Source organism: Portunus trituberculatus, chromosome 46, assembly GCF_017591435.1.
Source record: "Portunus trituberculatus isolate SZX2019 chromosome 46, ASM1759143v1, whole genome shotgun sequence".
Classification (NCBI taxonomy): Eukaryota; Metazoa; Arthropoda; class Malacostraca; order Decapoda; family Portunidae; genus Portunus; species Portunus trituberculatus.
In genome coordinates this window covers 26726348-26740012 of record NC_059300.1, presented here as the reverse complement: position 1 = coordinate 26740012, position 13665 = coordinate 26726348, and the positions used below count along the sequence as shown (strand labels likewise).

Here is a 13665-nt window from a genome sequence, read left to right as displayed (position 1 = left end):
GTAAGTCTCTTCATATTGATATAGAGTTTTTTATTCATTCATATCGCTTTTCATCACTGCTTCATTCTTTCTTTTTACTTGTTCTAATTCTATTTTACTTCAAAGAGCTCTTGTTCAAAATTTGCTTAAGTTTTCATTTAACTGGAATTCATTTATGTTGGAAGTATCCTGCATATCTTCTAAACTGTTTCACTTAATGGTATGATTGTCTTAGGATAATTGTATTCATCATTTTTCACCTCAGGCTTCACATGCTGACAGAGCTTGAGGAGATGGTGTCTGGTTTGTTGTGCTTCAATCCTTCAGTACCAGAGATTCCCAGCAGCAGCAGCAGCAGCAGCAGCAACAACAGAAAGCTGGTCAGAGCATATCAGCTGGCAGAAGTTCGGTCAGAAATGGAAGGACAAAAGCAGCAATATCCACGTGATGTTGGGCAGTTGGTTGACCTCTGGGATAAGCGGCTTGGATTGATCCAAACCTCCCACAGATACCTTGAGCCAGTCCTTAGCTTTCGAAGGTGACAGCAACAATTTTGTAACATAGATGATTGGGTGAAGTAACAGGGAGATGTATCAATGCCAAAATCCTTGAAATCTTTTAGCTATGGAATCATGATCATGTGAATTCAGTAGTATATAGATTTTTTGCGTATTCAGTTTAATTTCATTAACAAGAGAGGAAGGATCATGCAACTTGTCATGAAATTGTGGATTGGCATGAAAACAATTTGATAGACAACAAACCATCATATTTATTTGCTTACACCTTCACTCCCACAATGAAAAACCATGTAAAAGTAATAGTGAATGAGTGATAACTGAACCGTTTAAGACTGGGAGTTTACTGTACTAGTGTGCAGACCGAGTGAGTGCATACTCTGGATAGCGTAAAAATGAAACATAACTAATTATTTAGCATGCACTGTGTAATAAAGAACAAATATTGTGAGAGTAAAATATCATGTAATGGTGAATTGTACATCAGGGAATACCTGATATACTACGTAAAAAATGTCAGGTTCTTTAACTCAAAATCTGAACTGGAAATATGTTTGGGAATTAGATTAGTAAGCAAGCTGTTAAATTAAATGCCATAAGTTTAATCTAAGGTTTATATTATTTTCAAATATTGCTTTCATATTCTGATGCTATGCATTTGTTGTCCATAGTTACTCTTAACTCTTTTCGTTCATCTGCATAAACTTTAATTTTCTTTCACTGTAGGACTTTATTATCACTGGGTAGTGAGTGGCTCCAAGATACTAACCCCACTCAAAGCGCTGCCCTCAAGGTCCAGGTAGAGCGGAAGTGGTTACACAGTGCCAAGGTGGCACGGAAGTCTGGCCACACACAGCAAGGGGAATGGGCACTGCTTGGTGCAGGTAATTTGACTCATTCATTCTCTTCTTATGTCACCATTATCTATCCACCTCAATCTCAATTTGTATTTTCTTTCTATTTTATATATATATATATATATATATATATATATATATATATATATATATATATATATATATATATATATATATATATATATATACATATATATATATACAGTCAAACCTCGCTGAACACGAATTCGCCGAACACGAAACTCGCGTTTACACGAATCGGTAAAATATCCCATATTTCGCTGACCACGACTTTGACTCACGATTGCATGATTTGGTCTCCATTTGAATCTCCCGCTGGTCCTGGTGGATGCACTTGACCTCCCCTCCCAAGTGTCTTGGACTCTTCGAAATTTGCTGAAAGTCATGGAAGATGCAACATCTCTCTTCACTGAAACAGATCCCATCCTGGAGAGGAGCATTACCATATTTTACGGCTTGCAAGACGCTGCATCTTGGAAGATGCACCCTAATATTTGAAAAAAATTTCTAAGAAAAAAAAAGTCATTCTCATACAAGAACATATTCACCATATACCCGACCACTGAACACAAAAACATAAGAAGCAAGGAGCTTGCAAGACACTATTGTTTCACCACTCATTACAGATTTGCTGGAGCACTCACCACAAATTTAAAACTATGTAAATAAAAACACCATAGGTAAATACATATACACAGTGAAACAATCCATCTTTTCTTGTTTTAGTGGCAGGCGACGGTATGTTTTGGACCTGTTGTTTACATTATGGAATCACTTGTCTGATCGCCGAAACCGAACACGTCAGTGCTGCAGTTTGTATTTATTTTATTTTGCAGTCATGCTTCACAGGCTTTATCATTGTGAATACAATTCACAAGTGGAGTTTTGACTCTTGCTTGAATGAGTAAGCCACTTGGATGCTCTATTAATAAAGGTATAAAGGCACCTGGCATGATGTGTGTGCTTTCGTGTGCATGTATGTGTGTGTTGCAATGAGATGAGGGAGCAGCCCGTTTTCTCCACACGCTGAGTAGGCTGCAGGAAGAATTATGGTATTGTAAATACTTGTAACACCTAAGTACTGAGTTTACATAATATAAAAGGCTAAATTAAATGGTACTTAAGCTAACATCATAATGTTACGACTCAACATACAAATCCAGGTCGCTATCTGTCAAGTGTCCAAGCTCACTTGAGGTTGGACGCTGCCTTACAATACAACATTCATCTTGGAAGACGCACTAGTATTTTTCAGGGTATTTTTTAGGAAGAAAGTGCATCTTGTAAGCCGTAAAGTACGGTATTCAAATTTGGCAAAATTCCAATTTAGCGATGGTTTCGGCAGACTAATAGGATCGCTAAATGTGGGGGCTTACTGTATATATATATATATATATATATATATATATATATATATATATATATATATATATATATATATATATATATATATATATATACATATATATATACACAGACAACCCCACTTAACAAAAGTTCACACAACGAAATTTCGCTACAACGAAGGTTTCCTTTTTACTGTCATCTGCTTGTTTAACGAACACCAAACTCTCTTTAACAAAATTTTATTCAGGTAATTTTTTCCAAGTTTGAAAGCCCTGCCGTATCATGCAAGTCGACAGGCTTTTGAATACACCAGCGCCTCTCGTGAACAAAGCGCACACCGTTCACTCTCCTAGATCAAAACAATAACAGAGTCAGCAGCAGCTTGTCTTCCCTCGCTCAACATGCCACCAAAATGCCCTGCAATGTCGCCTAGCATTGCTAAGAAGACCAGGAAGTCTCTTACTCTCGAAGTGAAGCTGGATATTATTCACAGACACGAGAGGTGAGAAAACTAATAGCATTGCTTCCCACCATGGCTTGACTCCATCTACTGTCTACCATTTTCAAGTCAGCAGACTCTATTAAGAAGGCTGGTGAGATCATATCTTTCTTACAAGCTAGAAGAATCACCTGAATTCGTGACTCTGCAATGGATAAAATGGAAACCCTTGTGGAAATGTGGTACATAAGTTTTGTATGCGGTACAATGATGTGCCCTTTGTTTACATTCCACAGGTTGCTAGCTAGCATATTTCCCGCTCCACTCTCCTTCCCTTCATAAATTTAAGATCATCAACATTATAAAGTTACGTACATACATACATTAGTGTACAATAATGACTTAGTCTTAAATTTAACTGCTTAAATGTTTAACTTCATAATTTTTACTTTCATTAAACCTTTTACTGTACTATGATGCACTCTCGCTTTGTATACTCTCAATGGAAGCTCAAGTCAGGGGTTAAACTTGTTATAATTGGTTCGCTTAATGAAAATTCTATTAACGAAGGGTTTTTAGGAACGTAACCCCTTCGTTAAGCGGGGTTTGCCTGTGTGTAAACTATATATATATATATATATATATATATATATATATATATATATATATATATATATATATATATATATATATTTATATTTATGTGTATATATACACCTTGAGATATGAGCAGCCTGAGATACAAGTTTTTTGAGATACAAGCTATGATTTGATCTTTTTTATATTTTGAGATACAAGCCAAATTTTGAGATACGAGTCATGCTTGGGGATGTTACCACTGTAGTCGGCGACTCAGCGCATCGGTCCAGCTTCAGCTGAGCCAATATCTACGTGTTTTCCGTGAATCTCTTGCACTGTGATTGTTCTTTCATTATTTTCACACTATTTACTGACTTTTTTTTTTTTTTTTTTTTTTTTTCTAAAGAAAGTGCAGTTTTGATTTATGTTTAATGTTAATGTGTGATTGGTGCCTATATCATTTCCTCCCTCTCGGTAGTAGACACCTACCTAAACAATAACTTACTCCCAGTGAGATCTAATAGCACTAGTTCAGGAGGTGCTGTGAACCTTCCATTAAAGCTAGTTGTGATCTCGTTGAATGTTTCCCTTTGTGTCTCATAACTCAAGGGGGTAGTCACAGCCTACTCTCTAAAGACAGCTCTCCTTCTTCACACAAAACTACATGCACTTACCACACATACACCCTTCACTCCAAATAAAAATTTAAAAGAAAAATGGGACCCAAAATAAACAACGCCTCGGAGTCCCCCTCTGGGGAGGGGACCAAAAATGTCCCCAGGTTGGACACCTCTCCTGTTGAAGACCACAAATGCCTTGACACCTCCCTCAACTTTTTCTACACTAACTTCTGCAACATTCGCAGTCTTAGATCTAATTTTCAATCTGTGGAACACCACCTCTCCTCTACTAAATCTCATCTTCTTTTCCTCACCGAAACACAGCTGTCTGAGGCAACTGACAGTAGCTCTTTCTCTGTTCCCTCCTACTTTCTCTATTCTCATTTTCATTCCAAAGCTGGATGTTGCGTCTATGTACGCAATGACTTAACTTGCTCGTGCCCACGCTCTTGAGTCTTCTGAATTTTCCACCATCTGGCTACGACTTAACAGTCACTCTCAAACTAAATTCATCTGTGCTGTTTATCTCTCCCCCTAACTCTTCTGACTATAGTAATTTCTTCGACTACTTAACTTCTAAAGTGGAGCACATTCTGTCCCTCTACCCTTTTGCTGAGATTTCCATTCTTGGAGATTTCAATGTTCACCACCAGCTTTGGCTTTCCTCTCCTTCACTGACCACCCTGGTGAACTAGCCTTCAACTTTGCTATCCTCCATGACCTAGAGCAACTGGTGCAACACCCTACTCGTATTCCTGACCGTCTTGGAGACACGCCCAACATTCTTGATCTCTTCCTCACCTCTAACCCTTCTGCTTATGCTGTCACCCTTTCATCTCCGTTGGGCTCCTCCGATCACAATCTCATTTCTGTATCTTGTCCTATTTTTCCAATCCCTCCGCAGGATCCCCAAAGCGAAGGTGCCTCTGGCGTTTTGCCTCTGCCAGTTGGGGGACCTGAGGAGGTATTATGCTGATTTTCCTGGAATGATTATTGCTTCCGTGTCAGAGACCCATCTCTTTGTGCTGAACGCATAACAGAGGTGTTAGTATCTGGCATGGAGGCGTACATTCCTCATTCTTTTCTCAACCTAAACCTTCTAAACCTTGGTTTAACTCAGCCTGTTCTCGTGCTATACATGATAGAGAGGTTGCCCACAAAAGGTACTTGAGCCTTCCATCTCCTGAATCTCATGCACTTTATATCTCTGCCCGGAATCATGCCAAGTCTGTTCTTCAACTTGCCAAACACTCTTTCATAAATAGGAAATGTCAAAATCTTTCAAACTCAAACTCTCCTCGTGACTTCTGGCATCTAGCCAAAAACATCTCAAATAACTTCACTTCTTCATCTTTCCTCCTTTATTTCATCCTGATGGCACCACTGCCATCTCTTCTGTCTCTAAAGCTGAACTCTTTTCTCAAACCTTTGCTCACAACTCCACCTTGGACGATTCTGGGCTTGTCCTCCTCTCCTCCTCCCTCTGACTATTTCATGTCTACAATCAAAATTCTTCGTAATGATGTTTTCCATGCCCTTGCTGGCCTAAACCCTCGGAAGGCTTATGGACCTGATGGGGTCCCTCCTATTGTTCTCAAAAACTGTGCTTCTGTGCTTGCACCTTGCCTGGCCAAACTCTTCCAACTTTGTCTATCGACTTCTACCTTTCCTTCCTGCTGGAAGTTCGCCTACATTCAGCCTGTTCCTAAAAGGGTGACCGTTCTAACCCCTCAAACTACCGTCCTATAGCTTTAATCTCTTGCTTGTCTAAAGTTTTTGAATCTATCCTGAATAGGAAGATTCTCAAACATCTGTCACTTCACAATCTTCTGTCTGATCGCCAGTATGGCTTCCGTCAAGGTCGCTCTACTGGTGATCTTCTGGCTTTCCTTACTGAGTCTTGGTCATCCTCTTTTAGAGATTTCGGTGAAACTTTTGCTGTTGCGTTAGACATATCAAAAGCTTTTGATAGAGTCTGGCATAAAGCTTTGATTTCAAAACTGCCCTCTTACGGCTTCTATCCTTCTCTCTGCAACTTTATCTCATGTTTCCTTTCCGACCGCTCTATTGCTGCTGTGGTAGACGGCTACTGTTCTTCTCCTAAACCTATTAATAGTGGTGTTCCTCAGGGTTCTGTCCTGTCACCCACTCTCTTTCTATTATTCATTAATGACCTTCTTAACCAAACTTCTTGCCCTATCCACTCCTACGCTGATGATACCACCCTACATCTTTCCACGTTCTTTCAGAGACGTCCAACCCTTCAGGAAATTAACAGATCACGCGGGACGCCACGGAACGCCTGACTTCCGATCTTTCTAAAATTTCCGATTGGGGCAGAGAAAATCTAGTAGTTTTCAATGCCTCAAAACTCAATTCCTCCATCTATCAACTCGACACAACCTTCCAGACAACTATCCCTCTTCTTCAATGACACTCAACTGTCTTCCTCTTCCACAATGAATATCCTCGGTCTGTCCTTTGCTCATAATCTTAACTGGAAACTTCACATCTCATCTCTTGCTAAAACAGCTTCTATGAAGTTAGGTGTTCTGAGGCGTCTCCGCCAGTTTTTCTCGCCCTCCAACTGCTTACTCTGTATAAGGGCCTTATCCGTCCCTGTATGGAGTACTCTTCGCATGTTTGGGGGTTCCAGTCACACAGCTTTGCTTGATAGGGTGGAATCGAAAGCTCTTCGTCTCATCAACTCCCTCCTCTGACTAACTGTCTTCAGTCTCTTTCTCACCGCCGAAATGTTGCATCCCTTTCTATATTTTATCGCTATTTTCATGGTAACTGTTCTACTGATCTTGCTAACTGCACGCCTCCCCTCTTCCTGCGGCCACGCTGCACAAGGATTTCTTCTTCCTCTCATCCCTATTCTGTCCAACTCTCTAATGCAAGAGTTAACCAGTATGCTCAATCATTCATCCCTTTCACTGGTAAACTCTGGAACTCCCTCCCTGCATCTGTATTTCCAAATTCCTACAACTTGTCTTCTTTTAAGAGGGAGGTATCAAGGAATTTGCTCCCTTAATTCTGGCTGACGGTTTTGGCACTTTTTGTACTCTTTGGAGAGCCAGCGCTCAAGTGGGCTTTTTTCTAACTTTCTTTTTTTTGCCCTTGGCTGGCCCCCTTCCCTACATAAAAAAAAAAAAAAAAAAAACCACCATTAGCCAAAAACGTCTGTCTCCAAGATAAGAACTCTAGATAGACTTTTTCTGTTATCTTATAGATTTTTATGCATTGATGAAGTTTGCATATGTACGTAACTGAAAAGGCTAAACAAATTTCTCCAATCTCCGCCTACCACCTCCACCCACCGATGCTTATCACGGAGGGTGGTGAACAATGTAAACAAATCTCTATGGCTACGGTGGTGCAGCCTCTCTCTCTCTCTCTCTCATTCTCTCTCTCTCTCTCTCTCTCTCTCTCTCTCTCTCTCTCTCTCTCTCTCTCTCTCTCTCTCTCTCTCTCTCTCTCCTACTTAAAACTTCATTTATTCAATGAATAATGTTTACAGGATCATCAATGAGCTCTTCTGTGATTGTTAGAGCAGCCAGTCTTTTGTGGGTGGCTATATTTGTACACTCCAGCTGATCGACAGCCTGAAGTGAGGGTTGGGAATGTGGTAGGGTAACATCCTGTGGAATGCACCCTGCAAGATAAATATACTTTGAAAGAGTAGTTTATATATTTATATTATCTTTGCTTATGTTTTATTTTGTTTCTGTGCAATAGTTATTCTTTATAAATACCTTTTCTTACCTGAAAACGTAAAAAAATAGGGGTGCTCTTTTTGGGGAGGCTGGAACAGATGAATGGAATTTCAATGCATTTAGATGGGAAAATATTTTTAAGATATGAGATTTTTAAGGTACGAGCTTGCATAGCAGTACTTTTTTACAGAGGGAGACAAGAAGGAGCTGACAGTATAAATGTGCAAAGAATTGTGGTTAGGTTAGGTTAGGTTAGGTTAGGTTAGCTTAGCTCCTTCATGGAATTAATTAAACTTGTATCTCAAGGTACTTCTGTATGTAAATATGCATATAGATTTATTTATTTAATTTGTTTATATTTGAATTATTCTTACAATTGCTTAAAATATGACCCATGCAGGATTTGGTCGTGATGTCTTTGTGGAGAGAGCCAAGTGGCATTGGGTGAAGGGTGAACATCATCAGGCTGTTACAACCCTCAACTGTGGTATTGACAAGTTTTTTCCTGCCTGTGACACCATCAAGGACAACAGTGAGATTAACCAAGTAAGGGATACATCTTTTTCTCAATTATGGTTCAAGATGTAACCATTTCTTTCTTTCATACTTACAGTCACTGTAATGGCTCACTTTCTCAGCTCTCAGACCAGTAAAAGACACCACTCCAGAATATATGAAATACTTTGAAAAGAAAAGGCTTTTAGAGTGAAAAGCTTTTATTTTTATCTGTTTATTTTGTCTTGTGCTTTGTCATTGATCTTCAAGGTCTTTTAAAGTTGTATTTCCTTGTGTGATTTTTATTTACCAGCCAAAATGAAAAAAGAAAAAAAAAATTTGCATAGCAGTATTTTTTTACAGAGGGAGACAAGAAGGAGCTGACAGTATAAATGTGCAAAGAATTGTGGTATTAGGTGTGAACAAGTGTCAAAAATAATGTCCTGCCCAGCACTGGACAGTCATGTTTGAACCAGAGAGTCTGTGTGTGGAGCTGCTTAGAGAGTAGTGAAGAGAGTGTGGGGAGATTTTCTTTAGAGTGAGAAATTAGAGGGGAATGATCTAAAGTGTAGGAAAGAAGGAAAGCACCCTTTATAAAGTTTTTGATGATATGCAGTAAATCATGTTGGTGTTTCACTTCCTTTGACAGTACAAAATTCTTTATTATCAGTACCATGGTAATTCAACTTCAGAACATTATGACCCATCTCCAGCATCATTCTCTGCATCATTATCATCACATTCACATATTGCATCCTTCTTAGGAGGAGCGTTTGGCTTGTGGACGAGCCAAGCTGCTCTTGGCCAAATACAGTGAGGAAGCAGCTACTCTTGATGGCAACACAATCAAGCAATATTATCGAGATGCTTGTGAAATGAACCGACAGTGGGAAGATGGGCACTTTCATCTGGCTATGTACTATGACCGTATTCTCAGTTCACTTGAGAAAAAAGAAAAACCTGTTGAGTGGATCCATCACATCATTCTCAGGTATGTATGCAATTCACTATGGTATTGAGGATCATTTATTAGATTTCATCAGGTATACTCTCCTAGCAAGAATTTACAGTTCATAATAATTAAGTCTGCTGTGGTGTGGATGGGAGAGGAAATAGTGTTTGAATAAACTTGAATGAAAAATAAGAAGTATGGTAAAGGTCATAAAAAGCTATCTGATATTGTTATTAGTGTGAAGGTGGAAGTTGAATGTTGTTAATGATGTTAATGGCTTAATGTCATGCTAGAGGGATGTAAGCTGGAAGAAAAGGATGAATTCTGGGAGGAAATAAAGGAAGCAATTAAGTGCATAGCTAGAATGGAAAGAGTAGTTACTAGAGTAAATGTTAATGGGCATATTGGAGTTAATAAGTTCTTAGTTTTGAAATTTCTAAATGCATCACAGCTTTGGAAAGTCCCTCCAGCACGGGTGTTGCCATATCTACCAGTCAATGCCTCGAATGCTGGGGCTGTGGTTGGAGTTTGGCACACGAGTGAGTGAATTGGAGGTGAGAGAAGGAAAATCTAGTATTGCAAGCAGCAAAAACAGTTCCTCCATTGAAATCCTACAAGAAAAGCTGAATATCCTGAATGCAGCAATAGGTAAGAATAATCTAATAAACTTTGACATATTTCTTACAATTTTTTCATTAGATTGATCACAGCCCTATTTTTTCCCTCTCAGGTATTCCACCACTCATTTACCATTTCATAAGGAATCTTCCTCTCATTTCTACAGCATCCATTCTACTTTTGTAATTCTTTCTTTTTATTTAGTTTCCCTACATTCTCAAAGGACCAGACAATATTACACCTCATCTCTGTCATCTTTCTGCATATTGTTTTTATATTCTTTAATAAACCTGAAAACATTTCAAAAGACATATACTTTTTATTGTGTTTACAATTCTTGCTTTTCACATCACAAACATCTTGCCAATATCATGTCCATATCTTCCTCATAGATGTCAGAATGATTTTTTTTTTTTTTTCTTTTCTTCATGGTTACTGACCTACCTTTCCTATCTTGCTAATTTCCTCCCTAATATTTTACTCTCAATATTTTCATATTTGCATATGGTCAAGTCATGAATTGATTCACACTATGCCTTGATGTTATGTTGATATTCATATTATTACAATGTCTAAGACCTTCATTCTATTCATTCTATTCATTAGTTTGTTTGCTCTTGGATCCTTATCAAATACTCGTACTAGCAATACATCTCCACATAGTTAGTCATACCTTGCATTCAGCCACTGCACTATGATCAGATTTTCTTTTGCCTTAATTTCTGTGACCACTGACACTAAATCATTCATATTTGTGATTGCAACTTTTGGTTCTTGATTTTCTCCACATATCAAGTTCCCTCCAGTAAATCTTTTTATAACTTCTCCTTTTTTAATATTTGTATTCATTATTATTATTATTTATTTATTTTTATTGTATTTATTATTTTTTTTTTTTAGCACTTTTGAGTTAAGAGTCAAGCTATACCTTTTTTTTTTATCTTGTAATAAGAAATTGTAAAGACGGTTTACAGAAGTGAAAAGAAAAAAAAATTGAAAAAGATGTAGCTTTGACTAGAAAATGTCAGATCTCCCTACATTTACTTACTTTTTCAATTTGGATATATTGTAGGGACAAGTCTAGTACTCTGAAGAGACATCACATGCAAGTTCAGCTGCTTAATAGAACTTTATGCTCCCATCGCCTTCTATTCATTTTGATTTTTTATGAATTATTGTTTTTTTTATCTTTTTTGTTTTCATCCCTTGTGGATAATGTGTCTCCATTGGTGAAGATATTCCAACTCTACTTATTTTTCTTGACAAATTTCAGTATACTTCACATTTCTTGGAGTTAACACGATTTCCAATCTTGATATCAATTTGAATATCTTGTTTAAGTGTTTTTGTAATATTTCACATTCCCCTTGTTAACATGAGATTTTAGTATGTATGATGTCTATGAATTATGCTTTCTGAATATTAATTAATGGTTTTCAAATTTTTATTAATTTATTTCAGGATCAATGGTGGATCGTCTGCCCCACTATATGCTCCTGACAGCTTTACCTCAGCTCATCTCTCGCATCTGTCACTCTCATAATGATGTCTTCAAGCAACTGTGCAAAATAATTGCTACCATGCTGAGCACCTTTCCACAACAGGCAATGTGGCACATGGTTGCTGTCTCAAAGGTTTGAATCATACTGTTTCTCCATTTGTGTTTCAAACAACAAATAATCACGTTTGATTTATGGATGTGCATATGTTTCTGTATGGCATAATATTCAAAGATTTCATAAACAATACATTCTTTTACATGTCTCTTGTTACCCTATAAACAATATGTATTTACTTTGCAGTCATCATACCACATGCGAGTAGCAAGGTGCTCAGAAATATTTGAAACAGCAAAGAAGATCAATCCAAGTTTGTCTAAATTCATTGCTGATGCAACAAAGTTGGCAGACAAATTTCTGGAGCTCTCTAATAAACCTGTTGAAAAGGTAGGAATGTCAATATGGCTAAGTTTTTTAATGTGGTATGATTTTAAATTACCAAGATCCACAATATATTATTTTAGATACATATGATGTGCTACATTTTATTGGAATGATGTTTTCTCTTAGGTGCAAATATTTATATCATCTACATTCATAATTATTTGATTTTTAATTCATTGATATCTGAAGTTAATATTGGTTGACAATGAGTACTTTGCTGCTATGATTTCAATCCAAGATTAAGTAAAGCAGGATATGAAAGTCTAATTAGATTGTCTTTCACCAGGGTGTTCCTCAGGTCAGCCTCAACAACCTCCTCCGTTCACTCCCCAGGCTACTTGCTGATTCCTCCTTCTCCAACATTATGCTACCCCTGCAGCATCAAATGGCAGTGACTCTTCCATCAACTAACATTGACATCAAATCACACAATGCATTTCCCAGGCAAGAAGAAAGGCTTTCCTTTAGTATGGAGATCACAGACTTTCATTAAACCTTATCAAGTGTTGACTGTAACTTTCATAGCAGCAGTATTGTAATCAATAACGGGTAACTCAAGTTCATTAACCCCTTCCTTACCGCAGCCACCCCCCGATATAAACAAAGCGTTCCCCTCCTATACCGCAGCCCCCTGCCTGTGTGCGCACGTGCCTCACGGCCAGATCTACACATTATATTTCTTTCTAACTCAGTGTTATGTACTTTTTTCTAAACATATTTTTGTCATTTTATTAATAAAAGAAAACGTAAACATAATCATAAATTGTGCACTAATCATAAATTCAGCACCACACACTCTGCACCTGGTAAGGGTGGCCCTGAGGCAGTCATAACTAGGCTGCTCCCCCTCACTTGCCGAGAGGGTTTCATTACTGCTGTCACTATCACTCTCTCCTATTTCTTTTTCAGGATCATAGTCTGAATCATATTCATCTGGAGAGTCTTCCAGTATATCCTCACTATCTGTCTCATAATTATGATAATCCTCATCGCTGATACACGAAGCAGACGCCATTATCTCTAACTAGAGGCAATAGAACAGTTTGACCACGGCCGATACTAGAGAACTGATGTTCTTGGGGGGACTGTGGGAATAATATATGTCAAAGAATAGTGATTGGCTTTATAGTTTATGCATGAAAAATTAACTCTGATATTGATTGGCTAGTGGGGGGGATGGTTTTGTTACGCTGGGGTGGCTAAAAATAACGCCTCCAGTGTTTGTTTGTTTATAGTGAACCACGTGGAACATGAAAAAGGCAAAATCCACACTCAGGCCACGGTTATACACGGAAATGTATTGGTGTGTACACGCATACACGGCGGCATCTTGCGGTACCACGAGGTCGCTTTTGCGCGTGGTACGCACATACCACAAAACAGTCTTGCGGTATGGAAGGGGTTAATACTGCAAAGTTTGGAAAAAGATGATTGGCAGGTGTATTTTTATACTGAGGAGTGAGTATTTTAATGCATCACCAACTTCATGAGAAACATCTTGTTATGATGCACAGCAAGGTGGAATCAATTGGGTGGAGAACTGCTGGGGTCCACTAGTTGTACATTTTTATTACCTAA

The 13665-nt window shown here is 38.2% G+C and overlaps 1 protein-coding gene across 1 annotated transcript in view; it reads left to right on the top strand.

The window, feature by feature from the left end:
• LOC123520057 (serine/threonine-protein kinase ATR-like) overlaps nucleotides 1-13665 on the top strand; it is a 102932-nt gene that overhangs the window by 53444 nt on the left and 35823 nt on the right. Inside the window, 8 exon segments of the mRNA XM_045281932.1 lie at nucleotides 245-517; nucleotides 1224-1381; nucleotides 8480-8625; nucleotides 9339-9565; nucleotides 9978-10174; nucleotides 11606-11778; nucleotides 11947-12090; nucleotides 12374-12531. Coding sequence (XP_045137867.1) covers nucleotides 245-517; nucleotides 1224-1381; nucleotides 8480-8625; nucleotides 9339-9565; nucleotides 9978-10174; nucleotides 11606-11778; nucleotides 11947-12090; nucleotides 12374-12531 — 1476 coding nt within the window.